Below are 20,466 nucleotides of genomic sequence, written 5' to 3' on the forward strand. Positions count from 1 at the left end.
GCAAATTGAGAACTTCTGTTAACCCTGGGATGAGGTATCCGTTTCAATATTAAAAATATACATTTTGCTGTCGAATAAACTTGTAATACTTGCAAAACAAATGGACTCGCTCAAAAGAAAAATCATTAGATATAACTATTTTATATCTGATATCCATCAGGTTTTTTTTTCTAGACTAAACCAGAAATAGTCTAGAACAGAAGATATGGATATCATTTTTCAATATTTAAAAATTTACAGCAAGACCGTATTTGTTGTTATGCATGGTTTTTACTACTGATCAGATTGTGTTTCATATAATAATAATAATAATAATAATAATAATAATAATAATATATGTATTTGTATGCACTTTTTAATAATGATAATGATACAGTGTTTTATTGAAAAATGTTTTACGTAATTGATTATCTTTCTGTATTATCATAATAAAAATCACAAAACAATTCAGATTAAACTAAGACTTTTTTTTTCTGCGAACACAAACAAAGCATTCCTGTGTTATAATGTACTGCTGATCAAATGCTTTGTAAACATGAAGTTCAAATGGAAATGCGAACAAGCAGAAGTGTGATCTAGCCAGAAACAGCAACATTTACAGGCAACACCTTTTTAATGGAACTGGACTGAGAACCATAGAACACAGCTGTTAACCTGTCATGACGTCATTACCGTTCCCTATCATGACGTCATTACGGTTCTTTATTTATTTCCTGAAGATTTTTGCACTACACCACCCTGGCACCTCGTCACTTCCTGTGCTGTAGGTGATTTAGTGCAGTCACAGCGTCGCAGGCAGGGAGTGATTAGGCTTCATGATTCTTGATTTGAAACATCTACATATCTGCAGAGCTCTTGAGCACCAGGAATAGGGGTCCGTGCTCATGTTTCTAGTTCTACAAATGCGTCAAGTGTAGTTTAAACTTTAAAGGCTGGATAGCGCTCCCTTTAAAAGGGATACTTCAAATCGACCACCAGGGGGCAGCACTAATAAGATGAAGAGACGTGTGTGTACCATGTGAATAGAACGAATATTAAATGAACTCTCTCTGCAAAACATGTATGCAGTTGTTGCTGTACTTTTAAATGCTGTGAATTTTTTCGACTTTCACACGATTTGATTGGCTCTTGTAGCTAACATTTGCATATCTTGATTACCCATAATTCTACAGTTACTGTTTGCTCCCACGTTAACTCCTTATATTTATTTACGCGTTGTTTGCTGTGTTTTTATTTTATTTGTTTGTTTGCTTTTAAAAACTGTTTAAAATACAAAATCAGTGGTCCTGTCCTATTTTTTTAGAATGCGACCTGTCTTGGTGGACTTCACTTGAAAACTGGAAGAAGCTGTCCGAAATATAACAGAAATACAGAGATGGAAATAAGATGTTGCATAGCAGTTTCACCCATTCCAGGTTTACTGCAAGCTTGATCAGCCACATTCCAGGCAACAAGCTCAGATGTGTCTTATTATTAAACTCATAGTGGAAACCAGAAATGTATCCTTATTTCCAAACCCTGAATTACTGGCTTTTGTAAAAGGAAGCACCTTGACTATAATCAGACCCTTCCCGCAGTTCATATTCTTGTCAGAGTTAATAATTGCCCTAGCAAGTAGTTTAACAAGTCTCTGAACCACCTTGCAGTTTCTAACAATGCTCCCGCATTCAATATTTGCATAACCTGTTCAGCACGCTTAAGTAAACAATGCCAGCTCAACAGTGTGTTTGATTACAGTTGCTGTGACGTACAGCGTGACGTGTGTTTACTCAGAACCTCCACCTGTTGAGAAGTCTGAAGTTCTGTATCTGCATGCACAAAGTTTGAGAAGATGGAGAGTGAGGAAAACAGCCGAACAACTCTGAGCAAGGTACTGTAACTATCGCAGTGCTCGGGAAGTCTGTTAGAATATTAAAAAATGTACATGTTTTTTTTTTTTTCTTCAATTCACTGACGCAGTAACAACCCCGCAGTAAAATGACCGTATATAATATATCACAATCATTACAAAATGAAACGTCGGCTGTATTTCTTGCAGATTATCACAAAACATCGTTTTCTTTATGTTGTCATGTAATCAAACCATGTTAAATGTACAGTTTTTTTATATAACACATATACCCGCAATAGCCATTTAAACATATGATGTGCGCATAATCAGAATTATGAAAAATTATGATCCACAAATCTGTTTGTTTTATCTTTGAATGGCGTTAACCCTAATAACTCTGCTGTCAAATTTCTGAGCGCACTGCTACAGTGTTTTGTACTTTTTTTTTAAAGTGAATATAATATAAAAACCGAAACAATTCAACAATTTGTAACAGTTATCGGTTATATATTTAAAATGGTTAGTCAAGGGTTAGAAGTTATAATAATTAGAACGTTTAAATAGCATTTATTGTTACCTGAAAGTGAAACCAAGTGACGTGTTTAAAAGTAAATCAACGAGAGTGTTTCCCACAGGGAATGTTTTGACAACTGCGCTGTTCCAACCGCGATTAAAAAAAAAAAAAAATACTTAAAACTGTGAGAATTTCAGTTTTCCCAGGACGTCCCATAACCCTCGCCCTATATAAATAGATTAATACATATTGTAATCACGCTATTGCTACTGCAGTGTCGTTACAGGGTGCTATCAGATTGCATTGCTGCTATGGGTGTGTCTGTTTGCTTGACTTTTATAAGAGCATTAAAACACAGCGTTTATATCCTGCATTCCTTAACTGTTACATACAGTCCTGGTTAGCAATTCTATTCTCTCCTCAGGACTCTGCGGAGGGTCATCGCAGAGCGGACCCGTCTCCGGTGGTCCACGTGAGGGGGCTGTTGGACTCGATCACGGAGGAGGAGCTGGTGGAGGCGCTGCAGGGCTTTGGAGCAGTCAGGTACGGGTAGAACCGGGTCCACGCTGGCTGTGTTACCCAACAATGAATGCAGAGAAACGCTGCACAGTAATTCTGAAAGAAATCTAACACAGTTCCGGATCCCTTGGGAATGGAAGCAGCTTGTAAGTTCTGAAATGTCTGTAACTCTGAAACTGAGTTTTCAATGGTTGTAATAAATGTTCACACCTGCTATCTACACCCTCAATCTGGAGAACAAGGATACAGCACAGTCATGCAACACTCACAGTGTTCAGATTTGACAGACTTTAAACCCGGAACTGTACATATTTAACTCACTGTTGAAATTGGAACTGGAGCAAAAACACAGATTTAAACATCCAGGAAAACCTGGGATAACGTTCTGCTGGTTTTTAAACAGAATGCATTTGTACAGCTTGCTCAGTCATTCAGCCTCCTTTGGCTTAAAAACAAACAAACTCTGCTTTCTTTAAAACTAAAATGTTTCCAGTAAAATTGCCCGTACTTGCTTTGAAATCGGCCTCACCTCTGTCTGGATACATTTGTTGGCACAGTAATGTTGCTTCTCTATGACCAGCACGCCTCTTGCAGGAGCGCCTATCTGTGCATTGCATGCATGGGTGAGTGATTGCACACTCCCGGCTGAAAGTGGGGTGTTCGCTAGAGTGGTCACCTCGGAAGTTGGCTGTTCATAACTCTGAGGTTCTAGTCAACAGCGAGTGTGTTTCGTCCTTTACAGTAATGTCCGGCTACTGCCCAGGAATCAGGCCCTGGTGGAGTTTGAGAGCTTGTCGGCCGCGGAGGACTGTGTGGAGTCAGAGGTCACAATCTCTGGACAGCTGGTCTTCCTGAGCTTCTCCACCAGCAGCCAGATCAACGAGAGGGCGGAGAGCGGGAGAGAGCCCAACCACGTCCTGCTGTTCACTGTGCTGAACCCACTCTACCCCGTCACCACTGTGAGTGCCTGCAGACTGCAGCCCCTGTCCACATCTCATCAATGCTGGGCTTTTTTTTTAAATCCCTTCAAAAGGACTACACATTTGCACTAGAAGTTTGTTAGTGCAATCCTGCTCCTTCAGAAATGATTTACTGCTATACCAGGGATGGAAATAAGACTCCTGTTGCATAGCAGATTCACCCATTCCAGGTTTTACTACGAGCTTGGTCAGCCACAGTGTAAGGTAACAAGTTCCAGTGTGTCTTATTAAACACAGTAAAACCAGGAATGGATCGCACTGCTATGCAACGGGAGTCTTGCTTCCATCCCTGCTATGGGCTGATCTATCCATGCAGTGATAGTGGTTTTTATTTTTCAGGACATGTTGTATCTGATCTGCTGTCCTTACGGTGAAGTCTTGAGGATTGTTATATTCCGAAGAAACGGTCTCCAAGCCATGGTGGAATATCCTTTACAAACACAGTCCATTTCCCTTTCTGTTTTATATCTGTTTAATAAGTTGTGTGAGAAAATGTGCGAATCAGAGGACAGCTTTTTATTGAGAGGAGTTCTGAACCCCAGGACTGGGTGCAGCAGCACCAGCAGCAGCAGGGCTAGTGTGAGTTTCTAACCCTGCTCAAACTCCTGGCTCCTGATCATTTCAATATTAATAATAATAATACTAGACTTCATTGAGGGGAGTTCTGAACCCCAGGACTGGGTGCAGCAGCAGCAGCAGGGCTAGTGTGAGTTTCTAACCCTGCTCAAACTCCTGGCTCCTGATCATTTCAATATTAATAATCATACTAGACTTCATTGAGGGGAGCTCTGAACCCCAGGACTGGGTGCAGCAGCAGCAGCAGCAGGGCTAGTGTGAGTTTCTAACCCTGCTCAAACTCCTGGCTCCTGATCATTTCAATATTAATAATCATAATAGACTTCATTGAGGGGAGTTCTGAACCCCAGGACTGGGTGCAGCAGCAGCAGGGCTAGTGTGAGTTTCTAACCCTGATTGGAAACCAAGCCGGGTTTCAGGTTCTTCTTAACAGCTGTCTGCAGGTTTGACTGTGTGGAGACGGCCCAGGCGGTGAGAGCGGTTCTGCAAGGAGCAGAACTCTTCTCGGGCTGCTGTTCACTGCGGATCGAGTTTGCTAAGGTACCAGCAGCACACTGTACAAGCGCGGGCCGTGGCACTCACACAGGGAGCTCCGACTACAGGAGCAATCCACAACCACTTTATTAATCAGATATCACATGAGAAGAACAACCAAACTGTCAAACGATTTTTTGGAATCTATATAATAAATACAATATTCAGTGTTTGGAAAGAGTTGCAAATCAACAGTATGATGGTCACTCTTGAAGTCAGGACTTAAAGGATGTGTTGCAGTAAGAATACCTCTGTTAAGAAAGGGGAACAAGACTAAAAGGGTAAAATATGCACAAGAACACAGAAATTGGACTATGGAACAACGTTGTCAATGCTTGTCTTCTTTCTATTCCTTAAGGCTATTATCTTCAAGTATCGCTCATCCTTGTTAGACAGCTTTTTGGGTCTTCCAGTCCTTGCAGATGATGTTTCTCTGTGCTTGTTGATTATGCTTCGGATACCACACCTTGAAAATCGAGCGATGGGAGCTATTTCACTCAATGTTTTTCCTTCTTTATGCAAGTCAAGGTTGTTATAATGGTAGAAAACACTAGTGGAGGCTTTGAGTAAATTGTTGATGCTCATAATGCATCAGAGTAGAAAAATGCAACATGTCTAAGACTTTTGCACAGCAGTGTGTATATGTATGTTCTGTTTCTGTGTTTATTTGTCGGACACCCATATTGTAAGAATAAGTGTTGTTTTTATTTTTATTTAAGACCGAGTTTTTGTACAGTAGTTCAAAGTAACATTACAGTTCAGATGTAAGGTTGTAGTTCATGCACGCCCCATAAGTTAGCATTAAAGTGTGTACAGTATATATTGGAAGTGCTCACGACTTCAAGGTAACGTTGCATCTGCAGTGCTGCTTGCAATGAAGCTCTCGTATTGAGTCTGCCTCTCTCTCCCCAGCCATCGAAACTCAGCGTGTTGAAGAACGACAGCGAGACGCGAGATTACACCGTCCCTCCCTTCTATAAAGCAGGTCAAACTCTCCTTCCACCTACAGTTACAGCTATGGACAAACGCCTTGCAGGACTGAGAGACATCATTTAAAAATATATATAAATATGAACATTATTGAGATCTTTTATTTAACATCATGTAATCAAAGGAACTACAAAATGATATTGCAAAAAAGTCTACCGGAAGCCATAATAGCAGTACAGTATTTAGATTGCAAAATGTCCAGTTTTTCCAGTATATGGAAAACTACAAAGCGATATGTTATTAAATATGTTAACATGACATTATTCAGCAGGTTTCATTCGACTTTATGAAGTCAAATGAGTTCATTCTATAGAGTGATGCAAAACATTTGGCCAGAGCTGTAGGTTCACTGCTGAATTACCGAAGACTTTCCCCAGTTGATTAATGGCATTGATTGTTAAATGACGTTTCACAATCTGCAGCATTAGTAATGGATAACGCTGATGTCTGTATCACGAATCTGTTCCCCTCCCCTCTCCATGAAGATGAACGCGCAGTTTATCAATAATTCCCTGTTCTGGAGTCACAGAGCTGTAATTCAGTGACGTTTGTGATTTCAGAAGCACAGACCAGGCCCGCCTTGCTTGGCCATCACCCCTCTGCTTTCCACGCTGCGGTCTACGGTAAGAATATTCAATTCATATCTTTAACACTTATCTGTTTAGTGACAACATTTTCACACGAGTATCTGCTTCAATATCACTGATTACTGAGCGGAAACTGAAATTCTCACACCCTGAGGTTTTCATGCAGGCAGGTATAGAAAGGATATCCATGACAAATCTTGAGATGTTCATATAAACTTGCACACTACTGTAGGAATCACGTGGATTATGATTTTTTTTTTAAATGAAAGAAGGGCTGGCAAATAAAATAATGATATTACTCTACTGGGATCTTCCCTTCGCTAAGTTGCAGTTTTAGCAGATATTGTAGGGAACCTATTATAAAAATGATATGTGGTTCCAATTTTGGTTGGAGACTTACTGTCTTTTATTCGGTATCCCTCTTTCTCATGTATTTCCACAGGTCGCCCTGGTCATTACAGCGCCCCCAGACCCCTTTTAGAGTCGATGAGGGACCCTGAGTCGCTTGAAGCTGGCATCCCGTCTCTCCTGAGCCTGCCCATGCCGCACCGCCTCCCCTCCCATGGCCCCCCGCCCCCCCCGGCCCTCGGCAGGGTCCTCATGCTGCACGGCTTGGAGCCCAGCCAGTTCAACTGTGAGAGAGTCTTCAACCTGCTCTGTGTCTTCGGCAACGTGGAGCTGGTGAGAACACGGGAGATTCATCATACAGGAGAGATTGATCATAAAGGAGAGATTGATCACACAGGAGAGACTGATCACACAGGAGAGATTCATCACACAGGGGAGATTCATCACACAGGGGAGATTCATCACACAGGGGAGATTCATCACACAGGAGAGATTGATTACACAGGGGAGATTGATTACACAGGAGAGATTCATCACACAGGCTGGAGGGGAAACACCAGTGGGACTCATATACAGCTCTGGCCAAAGGTTTTGCATCACCCTATAGAATACATTTTGCTTCATAAAGTCGAATGAAACCTGCTGAATAATGTTACGTTAACATATTGCATTACACGCCGCTTTGTAGTTTTTCCCATATACTTAACGAAAAGCCGTCATTTCGTAATCTAACATGAAATACTACTGTACTGCTATTATGACTTCCGGTAACGATATCATTTTGTAGTTTATTCGCTTTACATGCTGTTACAGAAAATATCTAAATTATGTTCATATCGATTTTAAATTATGTCTCAGTCCTAAAATTCTAGGTGATGCAAAACTTTTGGCCATGCAGCCCATCTCAGCAGCTTTTGTAATTGAACCTGTAACTCTCCCGTTTCGCTGCAGTAATCACACGGTCGTGCCTTTAACAGATCAGTACAGAGCCAGCCCTGTCTGGCAACCCATAGTAGCCCTACACCCTACTGACCAATTTATTATCTGTCTGTGGGATGTTTTGACTGATTCCAGGCCCCGTTTTTCAGGTGAAGTTTCTGAGGAATAAGCCGGGTGTAGCTATGGTCCAGATGGGGGATGAATATGCAGTAGAGCGAGCTGTGATGCATCTCAACAACAGTGTGATCTTCGACAGCAAGATCGGAGCGTGGTGAGTGCTTGATCTGAGAGTTTCAGAACACCACACGCAAACCACAACACAGCCCAGCACCTGTTACATCGCCATTTAGTGGCAATTGACCGAACATGACGGAAGCAGATAAGAAATATAGAGCATTGTTTTTCCAAAATCCCCCCCACACACAAATCATTGCTTTTTAGTGACATTTCACAGGAACGCCACAAAAAAGCAAAGTTAAGTTTATAAAGTTATTAACAGCAACCACGTGACCAGAGATGTGGGCAAAAAACAGCCCAAAAATAATACTGTGAGTCTGGGAGACAATTCTTTACTGAACGTCACTTATAAAAGTTGACCCCAGTCAATGTGCATGGTGACTTTGCAGTTCTGCCCCATGCTTTCCCAGTAGTTATACTTTACATTGACTTTATTTTACTAGTTTTCTTTCAATATGCTTTGCCCTAGACAATGCTGTTAGTCATTTTGCCTAAAGCCGCAGAGCAGGGTAAATAATACTGGGCTCATAAAACAACACTGTATTCTGCGGATCTTCCTTCCGTAGCGTCTCCAAACAGCCCGAGATCATTCCAGGAAGGTCCTTCGAGCTGGAAGACGGCTCAAGCAGTTACAAGGACTTCTACATGAGCAAAAACAACCGCTTCACCAGCCAGGAGAAGACTGCCAAGAACCGCTTTCAACACCCCTCCCGCACCCTGCACTTCTTCAGCGCCCCACCAGAGGTCACTGCAGACAACTTCGAGGAGGTACATTGGCGGCTTGGTGGTCCAGTGGTTAAAGAAAGGGGCTTGTTACCTGAGGTTCCCAGTACAGTCACAGCTCAGCCACTGATTCACTGTGTGTGACCCTGAGCAAGTCTCTTAACCTCCTTGTCCTTCAGATGACACGTAAAACCTAGGTCTTATTGTAAGATGCATAGTTCACCCCCTAGTCTCTGTAACACTGTAAGCGTTTGCTGACTGACTGACTGACTGACTAATTAATTAATTAATTAATTAATTAATTAATTAATTAATTAATTAATTAATTAAACAAACAAACAATAATTAATACTGCAACTGGGGTTACCAGACGTCCCTGGAAAACTGGGTTTGTCCCATTTTTCAGCCTTGGTTTTTTTTGTCCCGGTCAGAAACATTTTGAAATTGTCCCGGTTTTGCTATGGCATTCACATTATCCCATGCTTAAAGGGGAACAGACAGCTGATCTATTTGTTTCTAACCTGACTTGTACATTTGACATGTTTTGGTCAGATGACAATAGAAGCATGAATTTTCTATTGTGTGTTTGTAAATGTTCGGTGGCTCCACCTAACCAAGCTGATAGTGTGGGAGAAATCCACTCTCAACTTGATTAGAGGCAGCGACTGAATACTTACAAACACACAATAAATACACCCAATGATTGTGTTAGTATTATATACATTATTTTAACGGCATCGATGAATTGAAGAAGAAGAAATGCAAACGTCCCAGTTTTTCACTCTGAAGCTCTGGTGATCCTACCTGGGATCACTGTGGACAGCGAGTTCATGTTTGAGAGCAGAGAGGTGTCTAATTGGTTCAATAATGTGTGGATCTATTTCCTTCTAGGTCTGTGATTCACTGAAACTGCCCAGTTTCTGCTCTTGTAAGATTTTCCCTCCAAAAAGTGAGTATTTATTTATTTATAAATCACAATAACCCTTACTTACTACCTTACCCAGCCAGTAATGCGCTCACCCTGAGGATTTCTGAGGTTAAAAATGCTACAGGCTTTATTCTGCACGAGGTACCAACCTTAGTAGAATCAAGCAAAGCTAATAGAATTTCAGCTGTGGCCAAAAGTGTTGCATCACCCTATAGAAACTAAAAAGGGGGCTGTCCCGGGAAAATTGGGACAGTTGGTAGCTTTATATAGAATTGACTAATTTTGCTCCATAAAGTCAAATGAAACCTGCTGAATAATGTCACGTTAACATTCTGAATTACACACCGCTTTGTAGTTTTCCATATACTTCACGAAAAACTGACAAATTGAAAAATCTAACATGAAATACTGTACTGCTATTATGACTTCCGGTAGACTTTCGCGATATAATTTTGTAGTTTCTTTGATTACATGATGTTAAATTAAAATTTCTAAATTATGTTCATATTTTTTTTTTTCCCCACTGTGTCTCAATCTAAAATTCTGTGTGATGCAAAACTTTTGGCCACCGCTGTGCCATGTGTAAAACGACACAACAACAGTCAAATGGTTGAGGTACAAATAGTCAAATTGATGGAGTTAGAATATATATGATAATGCCTGGTGCTCTACTTCTGAACCTACTGTTTCGTAACACTGTGCTACATTTTAAAACGACTCGGAAATTATTTGTTAAACTATTAACCCATTAAGTGCCATGGTCCTCTTTTGGTGCAACCCCTACTACTCGGTACAAGAGGTATATGCTAAGCTGTGAAGTGTGACACACAGACAGACTACATCTCAATGTCTGGTATCTGTATCTCCTGACAGATAAGAGCAGTTCTGGGCTGATCGAGTGGGACTCCATCCCTAAAGCAATGGAGGCTCTAGTGGTGCTGAACCACCATCTGATGAGACAAGCAGGTAAGAGCCAGTCCAGCGTTGCTCTTCCACTCGACTCATTTAACATGCGCTGCACCAGGGATGAGAGTCGGCACGCCTAGTTCTTACATAAATTTTCCATGCAACTTTTTACATGCGAGCTTCTGTTTGAAGATTGTGATTTTTTTTTAAATGTCTCAATTCTAAAATTCTAGGTGATGCAGAATGTATGGTCCTAGCTGTATACTCCGTGTGGTAGCTACAGAATGCCTGGGACAGCTAATTGTAGCCTGCCCTGGTAATCGCTAGAAACACGCGATCAAAAAGTCTGTGTTTATTTGCTTCACAGCCTTATTGTTTGTGGTCAATAAAAGTAAAGAAGAATTGTTATTTCTGTTTTTATTGCAAGTTTTGCACAGTAGTTCAAAGTAACATTACAGTTAAACTATAAGGCTGTAGTTCATGCGCACCCCATAAGTTAGCATTAAAGTATGTCCAGTATTTATTGAAAGTGACTTCAAGGTAATGTTGCATTTTACTCACTCAAAATACATTTTATTCACACTAAATTGACTAAATTGGAAAGTAAATTACTCAGGTGAACCCAAACCTTATCTGGAGTGCTGGTACTGGTGATAATGAACACACGTGTAAAAATTGGTTGAAGTGTTTAATTGTTCTTGTGACACTATTGTATTTGGGGAGATCGCTGGGACCCTAAAACAAGCATTGATAAAAAAAAAAAGTTTTTAAAAACCTGTGTGATTAAAGCACGGGACGGTGAGACCTGCTGAGGAAGCACGATGCTCAGTTCAGTCTATTTGGGGATTTATTTCAAATTGCATCACCGGTAATAAAACACGACATCACTTAAAAATAAACATGATCTCGTATTAAACCCTGAATATAATGGACACATGAAATCACGTCCAAACTGTATTTCTCAGTAGTTTTCATATGTGGTTTATAGTTTAACAAAAGCCTGGGTGTTTTGCAGATCAGAAAGTTCCCTACACCCTGCGGCTGTGCTTCTCCAACGCAGGGGACAGAGAGTAGAAGAAAGAAACACGACATTGCAGTCCGACTGGAGGAGACACATGGAAACACTAACTGGATACAAGCGGTACTCTGGCACAGTGCTTTAGTGTGATTCACAGGACAGGCAGTGACCACAGCCCAGAGAATCCAGACAATACAACATGAACTAAAAACCAGGAAGGCGGCAGTCTGTGTGGAAACACATAGAAATGGGGCGACCGAAGCCAAAAAGGGTTTTGTTCTGTACAAATGAGCCATGTTTTTGTTTTGTTTTTTATTTAAAAGAATCTAGTCAGATTATTAGCTCATTATTCTGAGAGTCGCTATTCAATCACGCTGCACTGTATGCTGTTCATTTTGTATACTGGTAATTCCCTGCCCCCAAGCTCAAAATAGCTTGTTAGATTTTTTCCTATCTTTTAAATAGCTTGGATTTCTTTAAAAAAAAAAAAAAAAAAAAAAACACCAAATGTTGTGTCTTTATTTCTTCATAAGCCTGTGTTGCTTTGGCTAGGAGTTTAGATCTGTTCTTCAGTTCTAGTTGCCTGCCATAGACATCTGTAACATAGGCTAGATGAGCACATTTATATAAGTTAGTGCCAGCACCATCTAGTGGACACAAGTATTGCAAACTAAACCAAAGGAAACTTGTTCTGCAGTGTCTGATCACTAGATGGCGCTGTCTATCTTACAAGAGTCTATCACATCACTATCAGGTTCTGTTATGTATTATAGACATTTCAGATGGCTGTATCACATCAATACCAGGGTCTAGTGCTATATATTATAAAGACATTTCAGAGGGCTGGATCGCATCGATATCAGGGTCTAGCGCTGTATATTATAAAGACATTTCAGAGGGCTGGATCGCATCAATATCAGGGTCTAGTGCTATATATTATAAAGACATTTCAGAGGGCTGGATCGCATCAATATCAGGGTCTAGTGCTGTATATTATAAAGACATTTCAGAGGGCTGGATCGCATCAATATCAGGGTCTAGTGCTATATATTATAAAGACATTTCAGAGGGCTGTATCGCATCAATATCAGGGTCTAGTGCTATATATTATAAAGACATTTCAGAGGGCTGGATTGCATCAATATCAGGGTCTAGTGCTATATATTATAAAGACATTTCGGAGGGCTGAATCGCATCAGTATCAGTGTCTAGTGCTATATATTATAAAGACATTTCAGAGGGCTGGATCGCATCAATATCAGGGTCTAGTGCTATATATTATAAAGACATTTCAGAGGGCTGTATCACATCAATATTAGGGTCTAGTGCTATATATTATAAAGACATTTCAGAGGGCTGGATCGCATCAATATCAGGGTCTAGTGCTGTATATTATAAAGACATTTCAGAGGGCTGGATCGCATCAATATCAGGGTCTAGTGCTATATATTATAAAGACAGTTCAGAGGGCTGTATCCCATCAATATCAGGGTCTAGTGCTATATATTATAAAGACATTTCAGAGGGCTGGATCGCATCAATATCAGGGTCTAGTGCTATACATTATAAAGACATTTCAGATGACTGCATCACATCAATATCAGGGTCTAGCGCTATATATTATAAAGACATTTCAGAGGGCTGTATCGCATCAATGTCAGGGTCTACTGTGTATAATATACGGTTTTGTATTTTATTGAATCTTACAATAAAAGTAGTTTTGTATGACTTCACCTTTTAACATTAGTGGCAAAAATTAAATAACTCCATGCACAATTTTGGATAAAAATAATTCATTTATTTTAAGTATTTACAATAGATATATACAAAAAAGAAAAAAAAATGGTTGCATTTTTTATTTTTTTTTTGTCCTCCAAAAAAATCTATGGAGGCGTGTTCCGTTAGGAGGTAAGCGTGTCAGTCATTTTGATGGACAGCCATGTGACCAGTTAGCCACGCCTACTCCCTGTCCTTAAAAGGCACAGGGTCATTAATAAATCAAAAGCATGACTGTTCTGTCACCAGATACTTGAGAAGTTAAACCTGCATTAACCAGATAGCCAACATGTTCGGTCAGTTCATGCCCCCTGTGTCTTCAGGTTTTCATTCCAACTGTGTTCTCCATTACTTAATTGAACCCTTAATTGAACTATCATTAGCGTAATTAGACCGGTTTAATTGTTTTCAGCTTTTAAACAGTTGGAGATTTCAAGTTAACTATAAAATGTCAAAAGTAACTTGAAATCTGCAACTTTTTAGGAGATGAGAACAATTAAAAAGGTCTAATTAAGCAATTTATTAGTTCAAGTAAGGGTTTAGTTAAGTAATTGAGAGCTCAGTTGGAATGAAAACCAGAAGACACAGGGTCCCCCAGGACCAGGGTTGGGAAGCCCTGGACTAGAAGCTTGTAGAGCAGTGAACAGCTCTTCTGGAAGAAAAAACTGCAGCCTTATGTCAGCCATCTTGGCTCTTCTGGTGTATAGTTTACACAGGGGGTTGACTCCATTGTTTGAGCCACAATGGAGTCTTTTCCTGGAAAAAGAAACTGCAGCCCTGTAAACGGGCTGTTCCTTATAAAAGTTTACCACAGTAAGCTTTACCCAAGGTTATAGTATACATTTAGCATAACGTACCATGGTTTGCCATGTTTCTTAATATGCTTTACCAGACGTCTCTGTGCTTTACAATGCTTGCTTATGCTTTACCTTACCTCTCTGTGCTTTACAATTCTTCCCTATGCTTTATCATACCTCTCTGTGCTTTACAATGCTTCCCTATGCTTTATCATACCTCTCTGTGCTTTACAATGCTTGTCTATGTTTTACCATACCTCTCTGTGCTTTAAAATGCTTACCTATGCTTTACTTTACCTCTCTGTGCTTTACAATGCTTACCTGTGCTGTACCATACTTTCACTGTGCTTTATCAAACTTTTACCATGGGAAACTTTTAGAAGGGTTCCCTCACATGACTGATTTACAGAAGCAGCTTCCTTGTTTCAAGCCCGTTTCAGTCACAGTGGAGGAGATCGATCAGCAGGTGCTTCCTCAACATAACATTTCATTCCACCGTCAAGAGATGTAAAATGTGCTGCACTTTCCAGTCCGAGGCTGGGCTGCAGAGAAAGAGCTGTCCTGTAAGCCACACTGTATGAAGTCTCATTCACCGCCCCTTTCCAATGCCGGTCCTGGCGGTCCGGGGGTCTCAGGGGTCGAAGTCGCTGTCGCTGCACACAGAGATGTTGGGGGTGGAGGTCCCACGCTGCTCTGTGCCGGTGCTGCAGTCGCTGGTCTCGGGGCTCCCTGGCTGAGGGGGGGACCCCTGCTGGAGGTGGGGGTGACAGTCCTGGGAACCAGAGGACAGGAGGCTGGAGTCCTGCTGCAACCTGGGAACCAGAGAGAGGGGTTCATATAATTACCCCCAAATCTTCACATGCAAAACAAATAGGCATCTTTGTCATTCATATCCATTATATACCTACCTGCATGAAAACCTCAGGGTGTAAGAATTTCAATTTCCACTCAGTAATCAGCGATACAGAAACAATAGGCCCTCGTGTGAAAATGTTAGACCACTTTGTGGTTTAATTAGGCATCTTAAACAACTTCTAAAAAGTCTCATGCATTTTACCGTTGACTCGTTGCATGCGTGGCCTAAAAAAGTCATCAATTAAATTAGATCAATATTAAATTTGCCTATTTTGACAATTTTCCAAGATTTTCAGTCACAGCGGTTTGATTTCATCTGCACAACAAATCACAACTACAGAAGCAACGGGGTGTTAGAATAAATTTGCACACTGCTGTAGGCGTTGCTGTTGTGTTAACATGGAAAAGCTCTGCGTAAACACTGCCACCGACATTTACATTTGAGAATGTAAAAATCAAGCACCTAACAGTGCACGTCGCTCGAGTGCATTGTGGTGTAAAAAGCTGTTAAATGGCAGAAAGAGGGAGAGCAATGCGAGGTTTCAATCCACTTGCCTGTTTTTAGCTGAAGCTGCGCGATCTCGTTGCCGTCGGTTCTTGAACCAGTTGCCCACCTGTGTGGGGGTGAGGCCGGTGGCCTGGGCGAGGTGTCGTTTTCGGGAGGGGTTGGGGTAGGGGTCCTGCAGGTACCATTCCCTCAGCATACTCCGAGTTCGCTCCTATAAAACACACAAACAATAGGAGTTACTGTCATAACTTTGAATATCTTCTTTGAATGAATCAGATAAATCAATGCCACTGTAACGCTCTGGAAAATACCAGGATACAATGACCTACAGCACAGGAAGTGCTAATGTGCAAGTTTCTAGTAGTAGCATTTTTTTTTTTATAACAATGCGACATGAATTTAAACTGGGAGTCAAATAGAAAAGTGACAGTCCACCTCAGACACTGCCCATTGACTAATCTCTTTAGTTGTGGTTGCAATCCATTAGCATATAAATGATATTTCAAGACATAAATAAATAAATCCTAAGCAGTTTAAAATACAGCGTGCAAACAGCAAAGCGTTCCGTAACCTTCACAAATAGAGCGCCAGACATTATCAAATACATGATGCAAGACAGCACTTAACACAACAGCTCCATACACGCTCTCCGCCAGGCACATCCATTCACTAGATAGGTCTTGAATGTGCAGTTTCGAAAGAACAACATTTTAAAACTTGATATCTGGTAAGTTAAAGAAATCTCGATTTACAAGCCATGTTTTTAGACTCTTGCACTTCCTGTGTTACCTGGAGGGTGAAATTTACCCCAACTCATTCACTGGCTTCTTTCCTGTCAATAACCAATCGGATTTTGTTAGCAGCAATTTAAATTTCTTTTTTTTTTTTTAAACTGGCGACTACTCAAATTCATAGCAGTCATACCCTTAATTTAATTCTCTCTCTGAAGTCACAATCATAATGTTTTAATCTACTGAGACCAGCTAAAGCTGCCACAGGGAGTAATCTGCTTTCATATTAAGCGGTGTTTGTGGATCATTCTAAGCCAGCGACACATTGGTAACGATTGGTAAAGAAGCTTAGGGAGCTCCGGGTATCAGGTGATGAGAACTGGTAAAGCACGCCAGCTCCACCTGCAATTACCGGCAGTACCACAAGAGGGCAGTGTGTGACACATTCAAAAACTTATTGTACAAAAGGGTTATGAAACAGACTACTGTAATATGGGAATACAAAAAGAAACTTACTACATTCTTAGACAAACGTTTCAGCTAGTTTTTTTTTCCCCAGTGTCTTTGAAGACTTCTACCTGTTCTCATAGCGCATTGAGTCCTGGGATCAGCCTAGTTCTCTGTAGCTTCTCAAGTGCAGTGGTGTATTTTTTCAGTGAGGTGAGCAGACTGGACAAAGCATTCATGCAGGGAGCCCAATTATATAGTGAATAAAATGTCTATGAACTAGACTGCACTGGTAGATCTCCTGATCCGCCCCTCCTGCTCTGCACTGGACTTGCCTGACCTCAGCACCATGTTACTGGATCCTCAGCTGATGCGCTATCCTTGCACTATTATCATATCATTGTAGATGCAAATTGTCTTAAACCATAATTTTTTTTTGCATTTAATCCTATACTTTAGAGTACTGTAATCTGTCAAGTGTTATTTAATCTGTAGTATTTTGTATTTAATTATATCCTGATGTAACTATCACTGACACTTATCTGCTCAGTTATTGAATCGTATTTTGTCATACTTGTACTTCCTAGAACCAAAGTCATTGTATTTATCTTGCTCTTAATTGTATTATTACTTGTACTGTGATTCTTGAAATGTATTTTTGTTTATGACTAAGTCGCCCTGGATAAGGGCGTCTGCTAAGAAACAACAACAATAATAATAATAATAATAATAATAATAATAATAATAATAATAATAATAATAATAATAATAATAAACACCCCGTTGCTTCTGTATTAGAACACCCCATTGCTTCTGTAGTTCTGATTTGTTGCGCAGATGAAATCAAACCACTGGAGCTAAAAATCTGGCAAAATAGGCAAATTAGTGATTATGTCTAATTTAATTGATGACTAATAAGCCACACATGCAATTCATTTATAAGAGAAAAGGAACACACAGCCACACATGGTAAAATGCAGGAGACTTTAGAAGTTGTTTAAGATGCCTAATTAAAGCACAGAGGTCTAACATTTTCACACACGGGTTACTGACCAACAATTAAAATTCTCACACCCAGAGGTATGACAAAGCATATTAAAAAAAAAACATGGCAAGCCAACTACAGCTCTGGACAAAAGTTTTGAATAACCCTATAGAATGAACTCATCGTGCTTCATAAAGTCGAATGAAACCTGCTGAATAATGTTACGTTAACACAGTGAATTGCACACCACTTTGTAGTTTTCCATATACGTAACAAAAAGACTGACAAATTGAAAAATGTGACATTTTGAAATCTAACGTAAAATACTGTACTACTATTATGGCTACCGGTAGACTTACAATATCATTTTGCAGTTTCTTTGATTTCATGATGTTAAATATGATTTAGATTATGTTCATATAGTTTATTTTTTATTTTTATTATATTTCAATCCTAAAATTCTAGGTGATGCAACACTTTTGGCCATAGCTGTATGGTAAATGCGTAGTAACTTTTATAAAGGGGACCTAAAAATGGAGAACTGGCTTTACCTTGAAGCAGTGAGTCTTCTGTTCTCCGTCCCAGATGGTGTGGGGCAGAGGGAACTTCTTGCGGATGCGGTACTTCTCTACGGGCCCTAGGGGGCGCCCTCTGAGTCTCTCAGCCTCTCGGTAGTGGGCGTCCAGCCACAGGGCCTGCAGCTTGCCGTGGGAATCTCGGGTGAAGCGGTGGTTCTGCAGAATCTGGTACAGAGCTTCAAAATTGCCACTATGAAAAGCCACCAGCGCCCGAGCACGCATGACTGACTCGTGGCGGTTCAGGGCATCGCTGGCAGAGCCTGGCACGGGCGTGGGCAGAGACCAGAGGAACCGCCCCAAGCGCTCAATATCTCCTGTCTCCTCGAGATTCTCACAGACCCGAGCCACCTGGTCAGGGGTGAAGATGGGTAAACCAGGGAGGGGGAACATAGCTCCGAAACTGAGCAAACAAAATAAAAGTGTCTGTATGCCAAAAAAAAAATAATAATAATCTTAACTCATCAGTTACTCATTTTCCAAAGCGGTTTTAAGAAGACAGGAGCGATCCTGCTTTGGAATCCAATTTTCTTAAAAAATCTATGTCCTTTTGTTCGCGCCGAACGATAATCCTGGCCCTTAAAGTCCAAGCCGTTACAATCTAAAACAAAAAGGCTTTCTCGTGAAAAAGGTGATATGGTTAAGCACGTTTTCTTTGAAAGGCTAAGCCAAGTTTCTCCAAGGAATTCCAAAGTCTTGTTGCCCAGAGTTAGCTACAGAGGAACTCTGTCCTGTAGTAAAAAATAATGATGATACGTACGTCCCTCTTCACTACCTGTATTTATATAAGAGGTCCCATTAGCTCTCCTGATTGCCCTGTGGGAGGAGGCACAGGGATTACCTCTCCCGGTCATTAGCTCCTCAGCAGGGGCTCTAGTGAAGTCACATCGGCTTGATCTGTTTGTTAGGCTTAGCTGAAACTAGAGGGACTGTAGAAATAATTGTTCATTCTGCAAGACCAGTTACTAACAGGTTTTGCAGGTCAACATTCGAATCCACGTTAATATAATCAAATATCCCATTCACTCGCTCATCGTGACTAGATACAAATCTTAAAAGTAGTTGGCATAGATAATCCAACCAGAACCAGAGGATCCAATTGGAAATTAAGTGGACAGAGGGAAGGAGACACTTCTTCACACAGAGAGTGGGGAAGGGATGGAATTTGTACTTAGTCGTGTTGTTGAGGCAGAATCACTGGGATCCGTTAAGACTCAACTTTGCAAAGTTTTAAGATTAATCCATTTCTAGGAACTGGACGAACACAGACTGACCGAATCGCCTCCTCTCGTTCGCATATTTTCTTATTTTGTTGTGTATGTACAGTGGTGTGCAAATTCATTCGAACACCTCATTGCTTCTGTTGTGTTAATTTGTTGTGCAGATGAACTCAAACCACTGGAACTGAAAATCTCGGAACTGGAAAAATTGTCAAACTAGGCAAATTAGTAAATTGTCTATATATAAAACTGCCCCAAAGCAAAAGCACAGCAAAGTCTAATAAAGCACAGTGAAAGCATGCTAAAGCAGAAGTACGCATTGTAAAGCACAGAAAGGTATGGTAAAGCATATACACATAAATAAATAAATAAATCACATGGTAAACTACGGTAAATGCATAGTACAAATGGGAACGCAATTCTAAGTTTATCTATCAGGGGTAGGCAACCTTGGCATGTCCAGTCCATTCCATTCCAGGACTTTGTTCCAACCAGATCCTTCATTGTCTAATTGACCTCTGTTGGAACAAAGTCCTGCAATGGAATGCATTGGAAGTGCCAAGGTTGCCTACTCTAGTATATATGATATGTACTCCATAGAAAAACAGATCTGCTTTCCATCTTTAGTTTATGCACTCCAGGGGGTTATGATGTAACCCCGTGCTTTACTTTGTGTGAGAGTCATTAGTGTTGAATGACCCACAGTGTTGGTTAATGGGCAGGTTCTGTGTTTGCTGAATGGCAGTCTCATTACCCAATGCTTTGAGTAGTGCCTGCATGCAAGCTAACCATTGTAAAAGATCTGTGAATACGCAACCTTCCGACAAGCTTGTCAATACAGTGGCTGTAGAATCAGGACTCTAATTAAAAACTTTGAGGGGAGCTTAGTAAATAGAAGACTGACTATTAGAATGCAAATACTGAGGCACTGGAAATTACTCA

At 40.6% G+C, this 20,466-nt stretch overlaps 2 protein-coding genes across 2 annotated transcripts; one reads left to right on the forward strand and one right to left on the reverse strand.

Annotated features, from left to right (window-relative positions):
• Window positions 1-1,626: 1,626 nt before the first annotated feature.
• On the forward strand, window positions 1,627-12,565 carry LOC117398510 (heterogeneous nuclear ribonucleoprotein L-like). The gene is made up of 13 exons (XM_059015948.1): window positions 1,627-1,870; window positions 2,770-2,888; window positions 3,607-3,823; window positions 4,184-4,269; window positions 4,864-4,960; window positions 5,867-5,939; window positions 6,505-6,567; window positions 6,974-7,212; window positions 7,968-8,089; window positions 8,622-8,823; window positions 9,670-9,727; window positions 10,580-10,672; window positions 11,628-12,565. Exons 1-13 carry the CDS (start codon window positions 1,832-1,834, stop codon window positions 11,684-11,686), a joined length of 1,467 nt encoding a protein of 488 aa, XP_058871931.1. The 5' UTR covers window positions 1,627-1,831; the 3' UTR covers window positions 11,687-12,565.
• A 706-nt stretch (window positions 12,566-13,271) lies between these two features.
• Window positions 13,272-19,166, reverse strand: LOC131722801 (homeobox protein SIX6-like). The gene is made up of 3 exons (XM_059015949.1): window positions 18,281-19,166; window positions 15,614-15,777; window positions 13,272-15,015 (listed from the first exon to the last, which is right to left on the reverse strand). The coding sequence occupies exons 1-3, from the start codon at window positions 18,695-18,697 to the stop codon at window positions 14,835-14,837; spliced, it is 762 nt and encodes a 253-aa protein (XP_058871932.1). The 5' UTR covers window positions 18,698-19,166; the 3' UTR covers window positions 13,272-14,834.
• Window positions 19,167-20,466: the final 1,300 nt, after the last annotated feature.

This window comes from Acipenser ruthenus, chromosome 51, assembly GCF_902713425.1.
Source record: "Acipenser ruthenus chromosome 51, fAciRut3.2 maternal haplotype, whole genome shotgun sequence".
NCBI lineage: Eukaryota > Metazoa > Chordata > Actinopteri > Acipenseriformes > Acipenseridae > Acipenser > Acipenser ruthenus.

Bases quoted from the DNA above. Each gene is read 5' to 3' on its own strand.
- LOC117398510 (XM_059015948.1), top strand. From the start codon at position 1,832: ATGGAGAGTGAGGAAAACAGCCGAACAACTCTGAGCAAG. The intron at 1,871-2,769 runs GTACTGTAACTA...TTCTCTCCTCAG, and splicing joins GCCGAACAACTCTGAGCAAG to GACTCTGCGGAGGGTCATCG. The intron at 9,728-10,579 runs GTGAGTATTTAT...ATCTCCTGACAG, and splicing joins TAAGATTTTCCCTCCAAAAA to ATAAGAGCAGTTCTGGGCTG.
- LOC131722801 (XM_059015949.1), bottom strand. From the start codon at position 18,697: ATGTTCCCCCTCCCTGGTTTACCCATCTTCACCCCTGACCAGGTGGCT. The intron at 15,778-18,280 runs GTAAAGCCAGTT...TGTGTTTTATAG, and splicing joins AGAAGACTCACTGCTTCAAG to GAGCGAACTCGGAGTATGCT. The intron at 15,016-15,613 runs GCAAGTGGATTG...TCTGGTTCCCAG, and splicing joins GCAGCTTCAGCTAAAAACAG to GTTGCAGCAGGACTCCAGCC.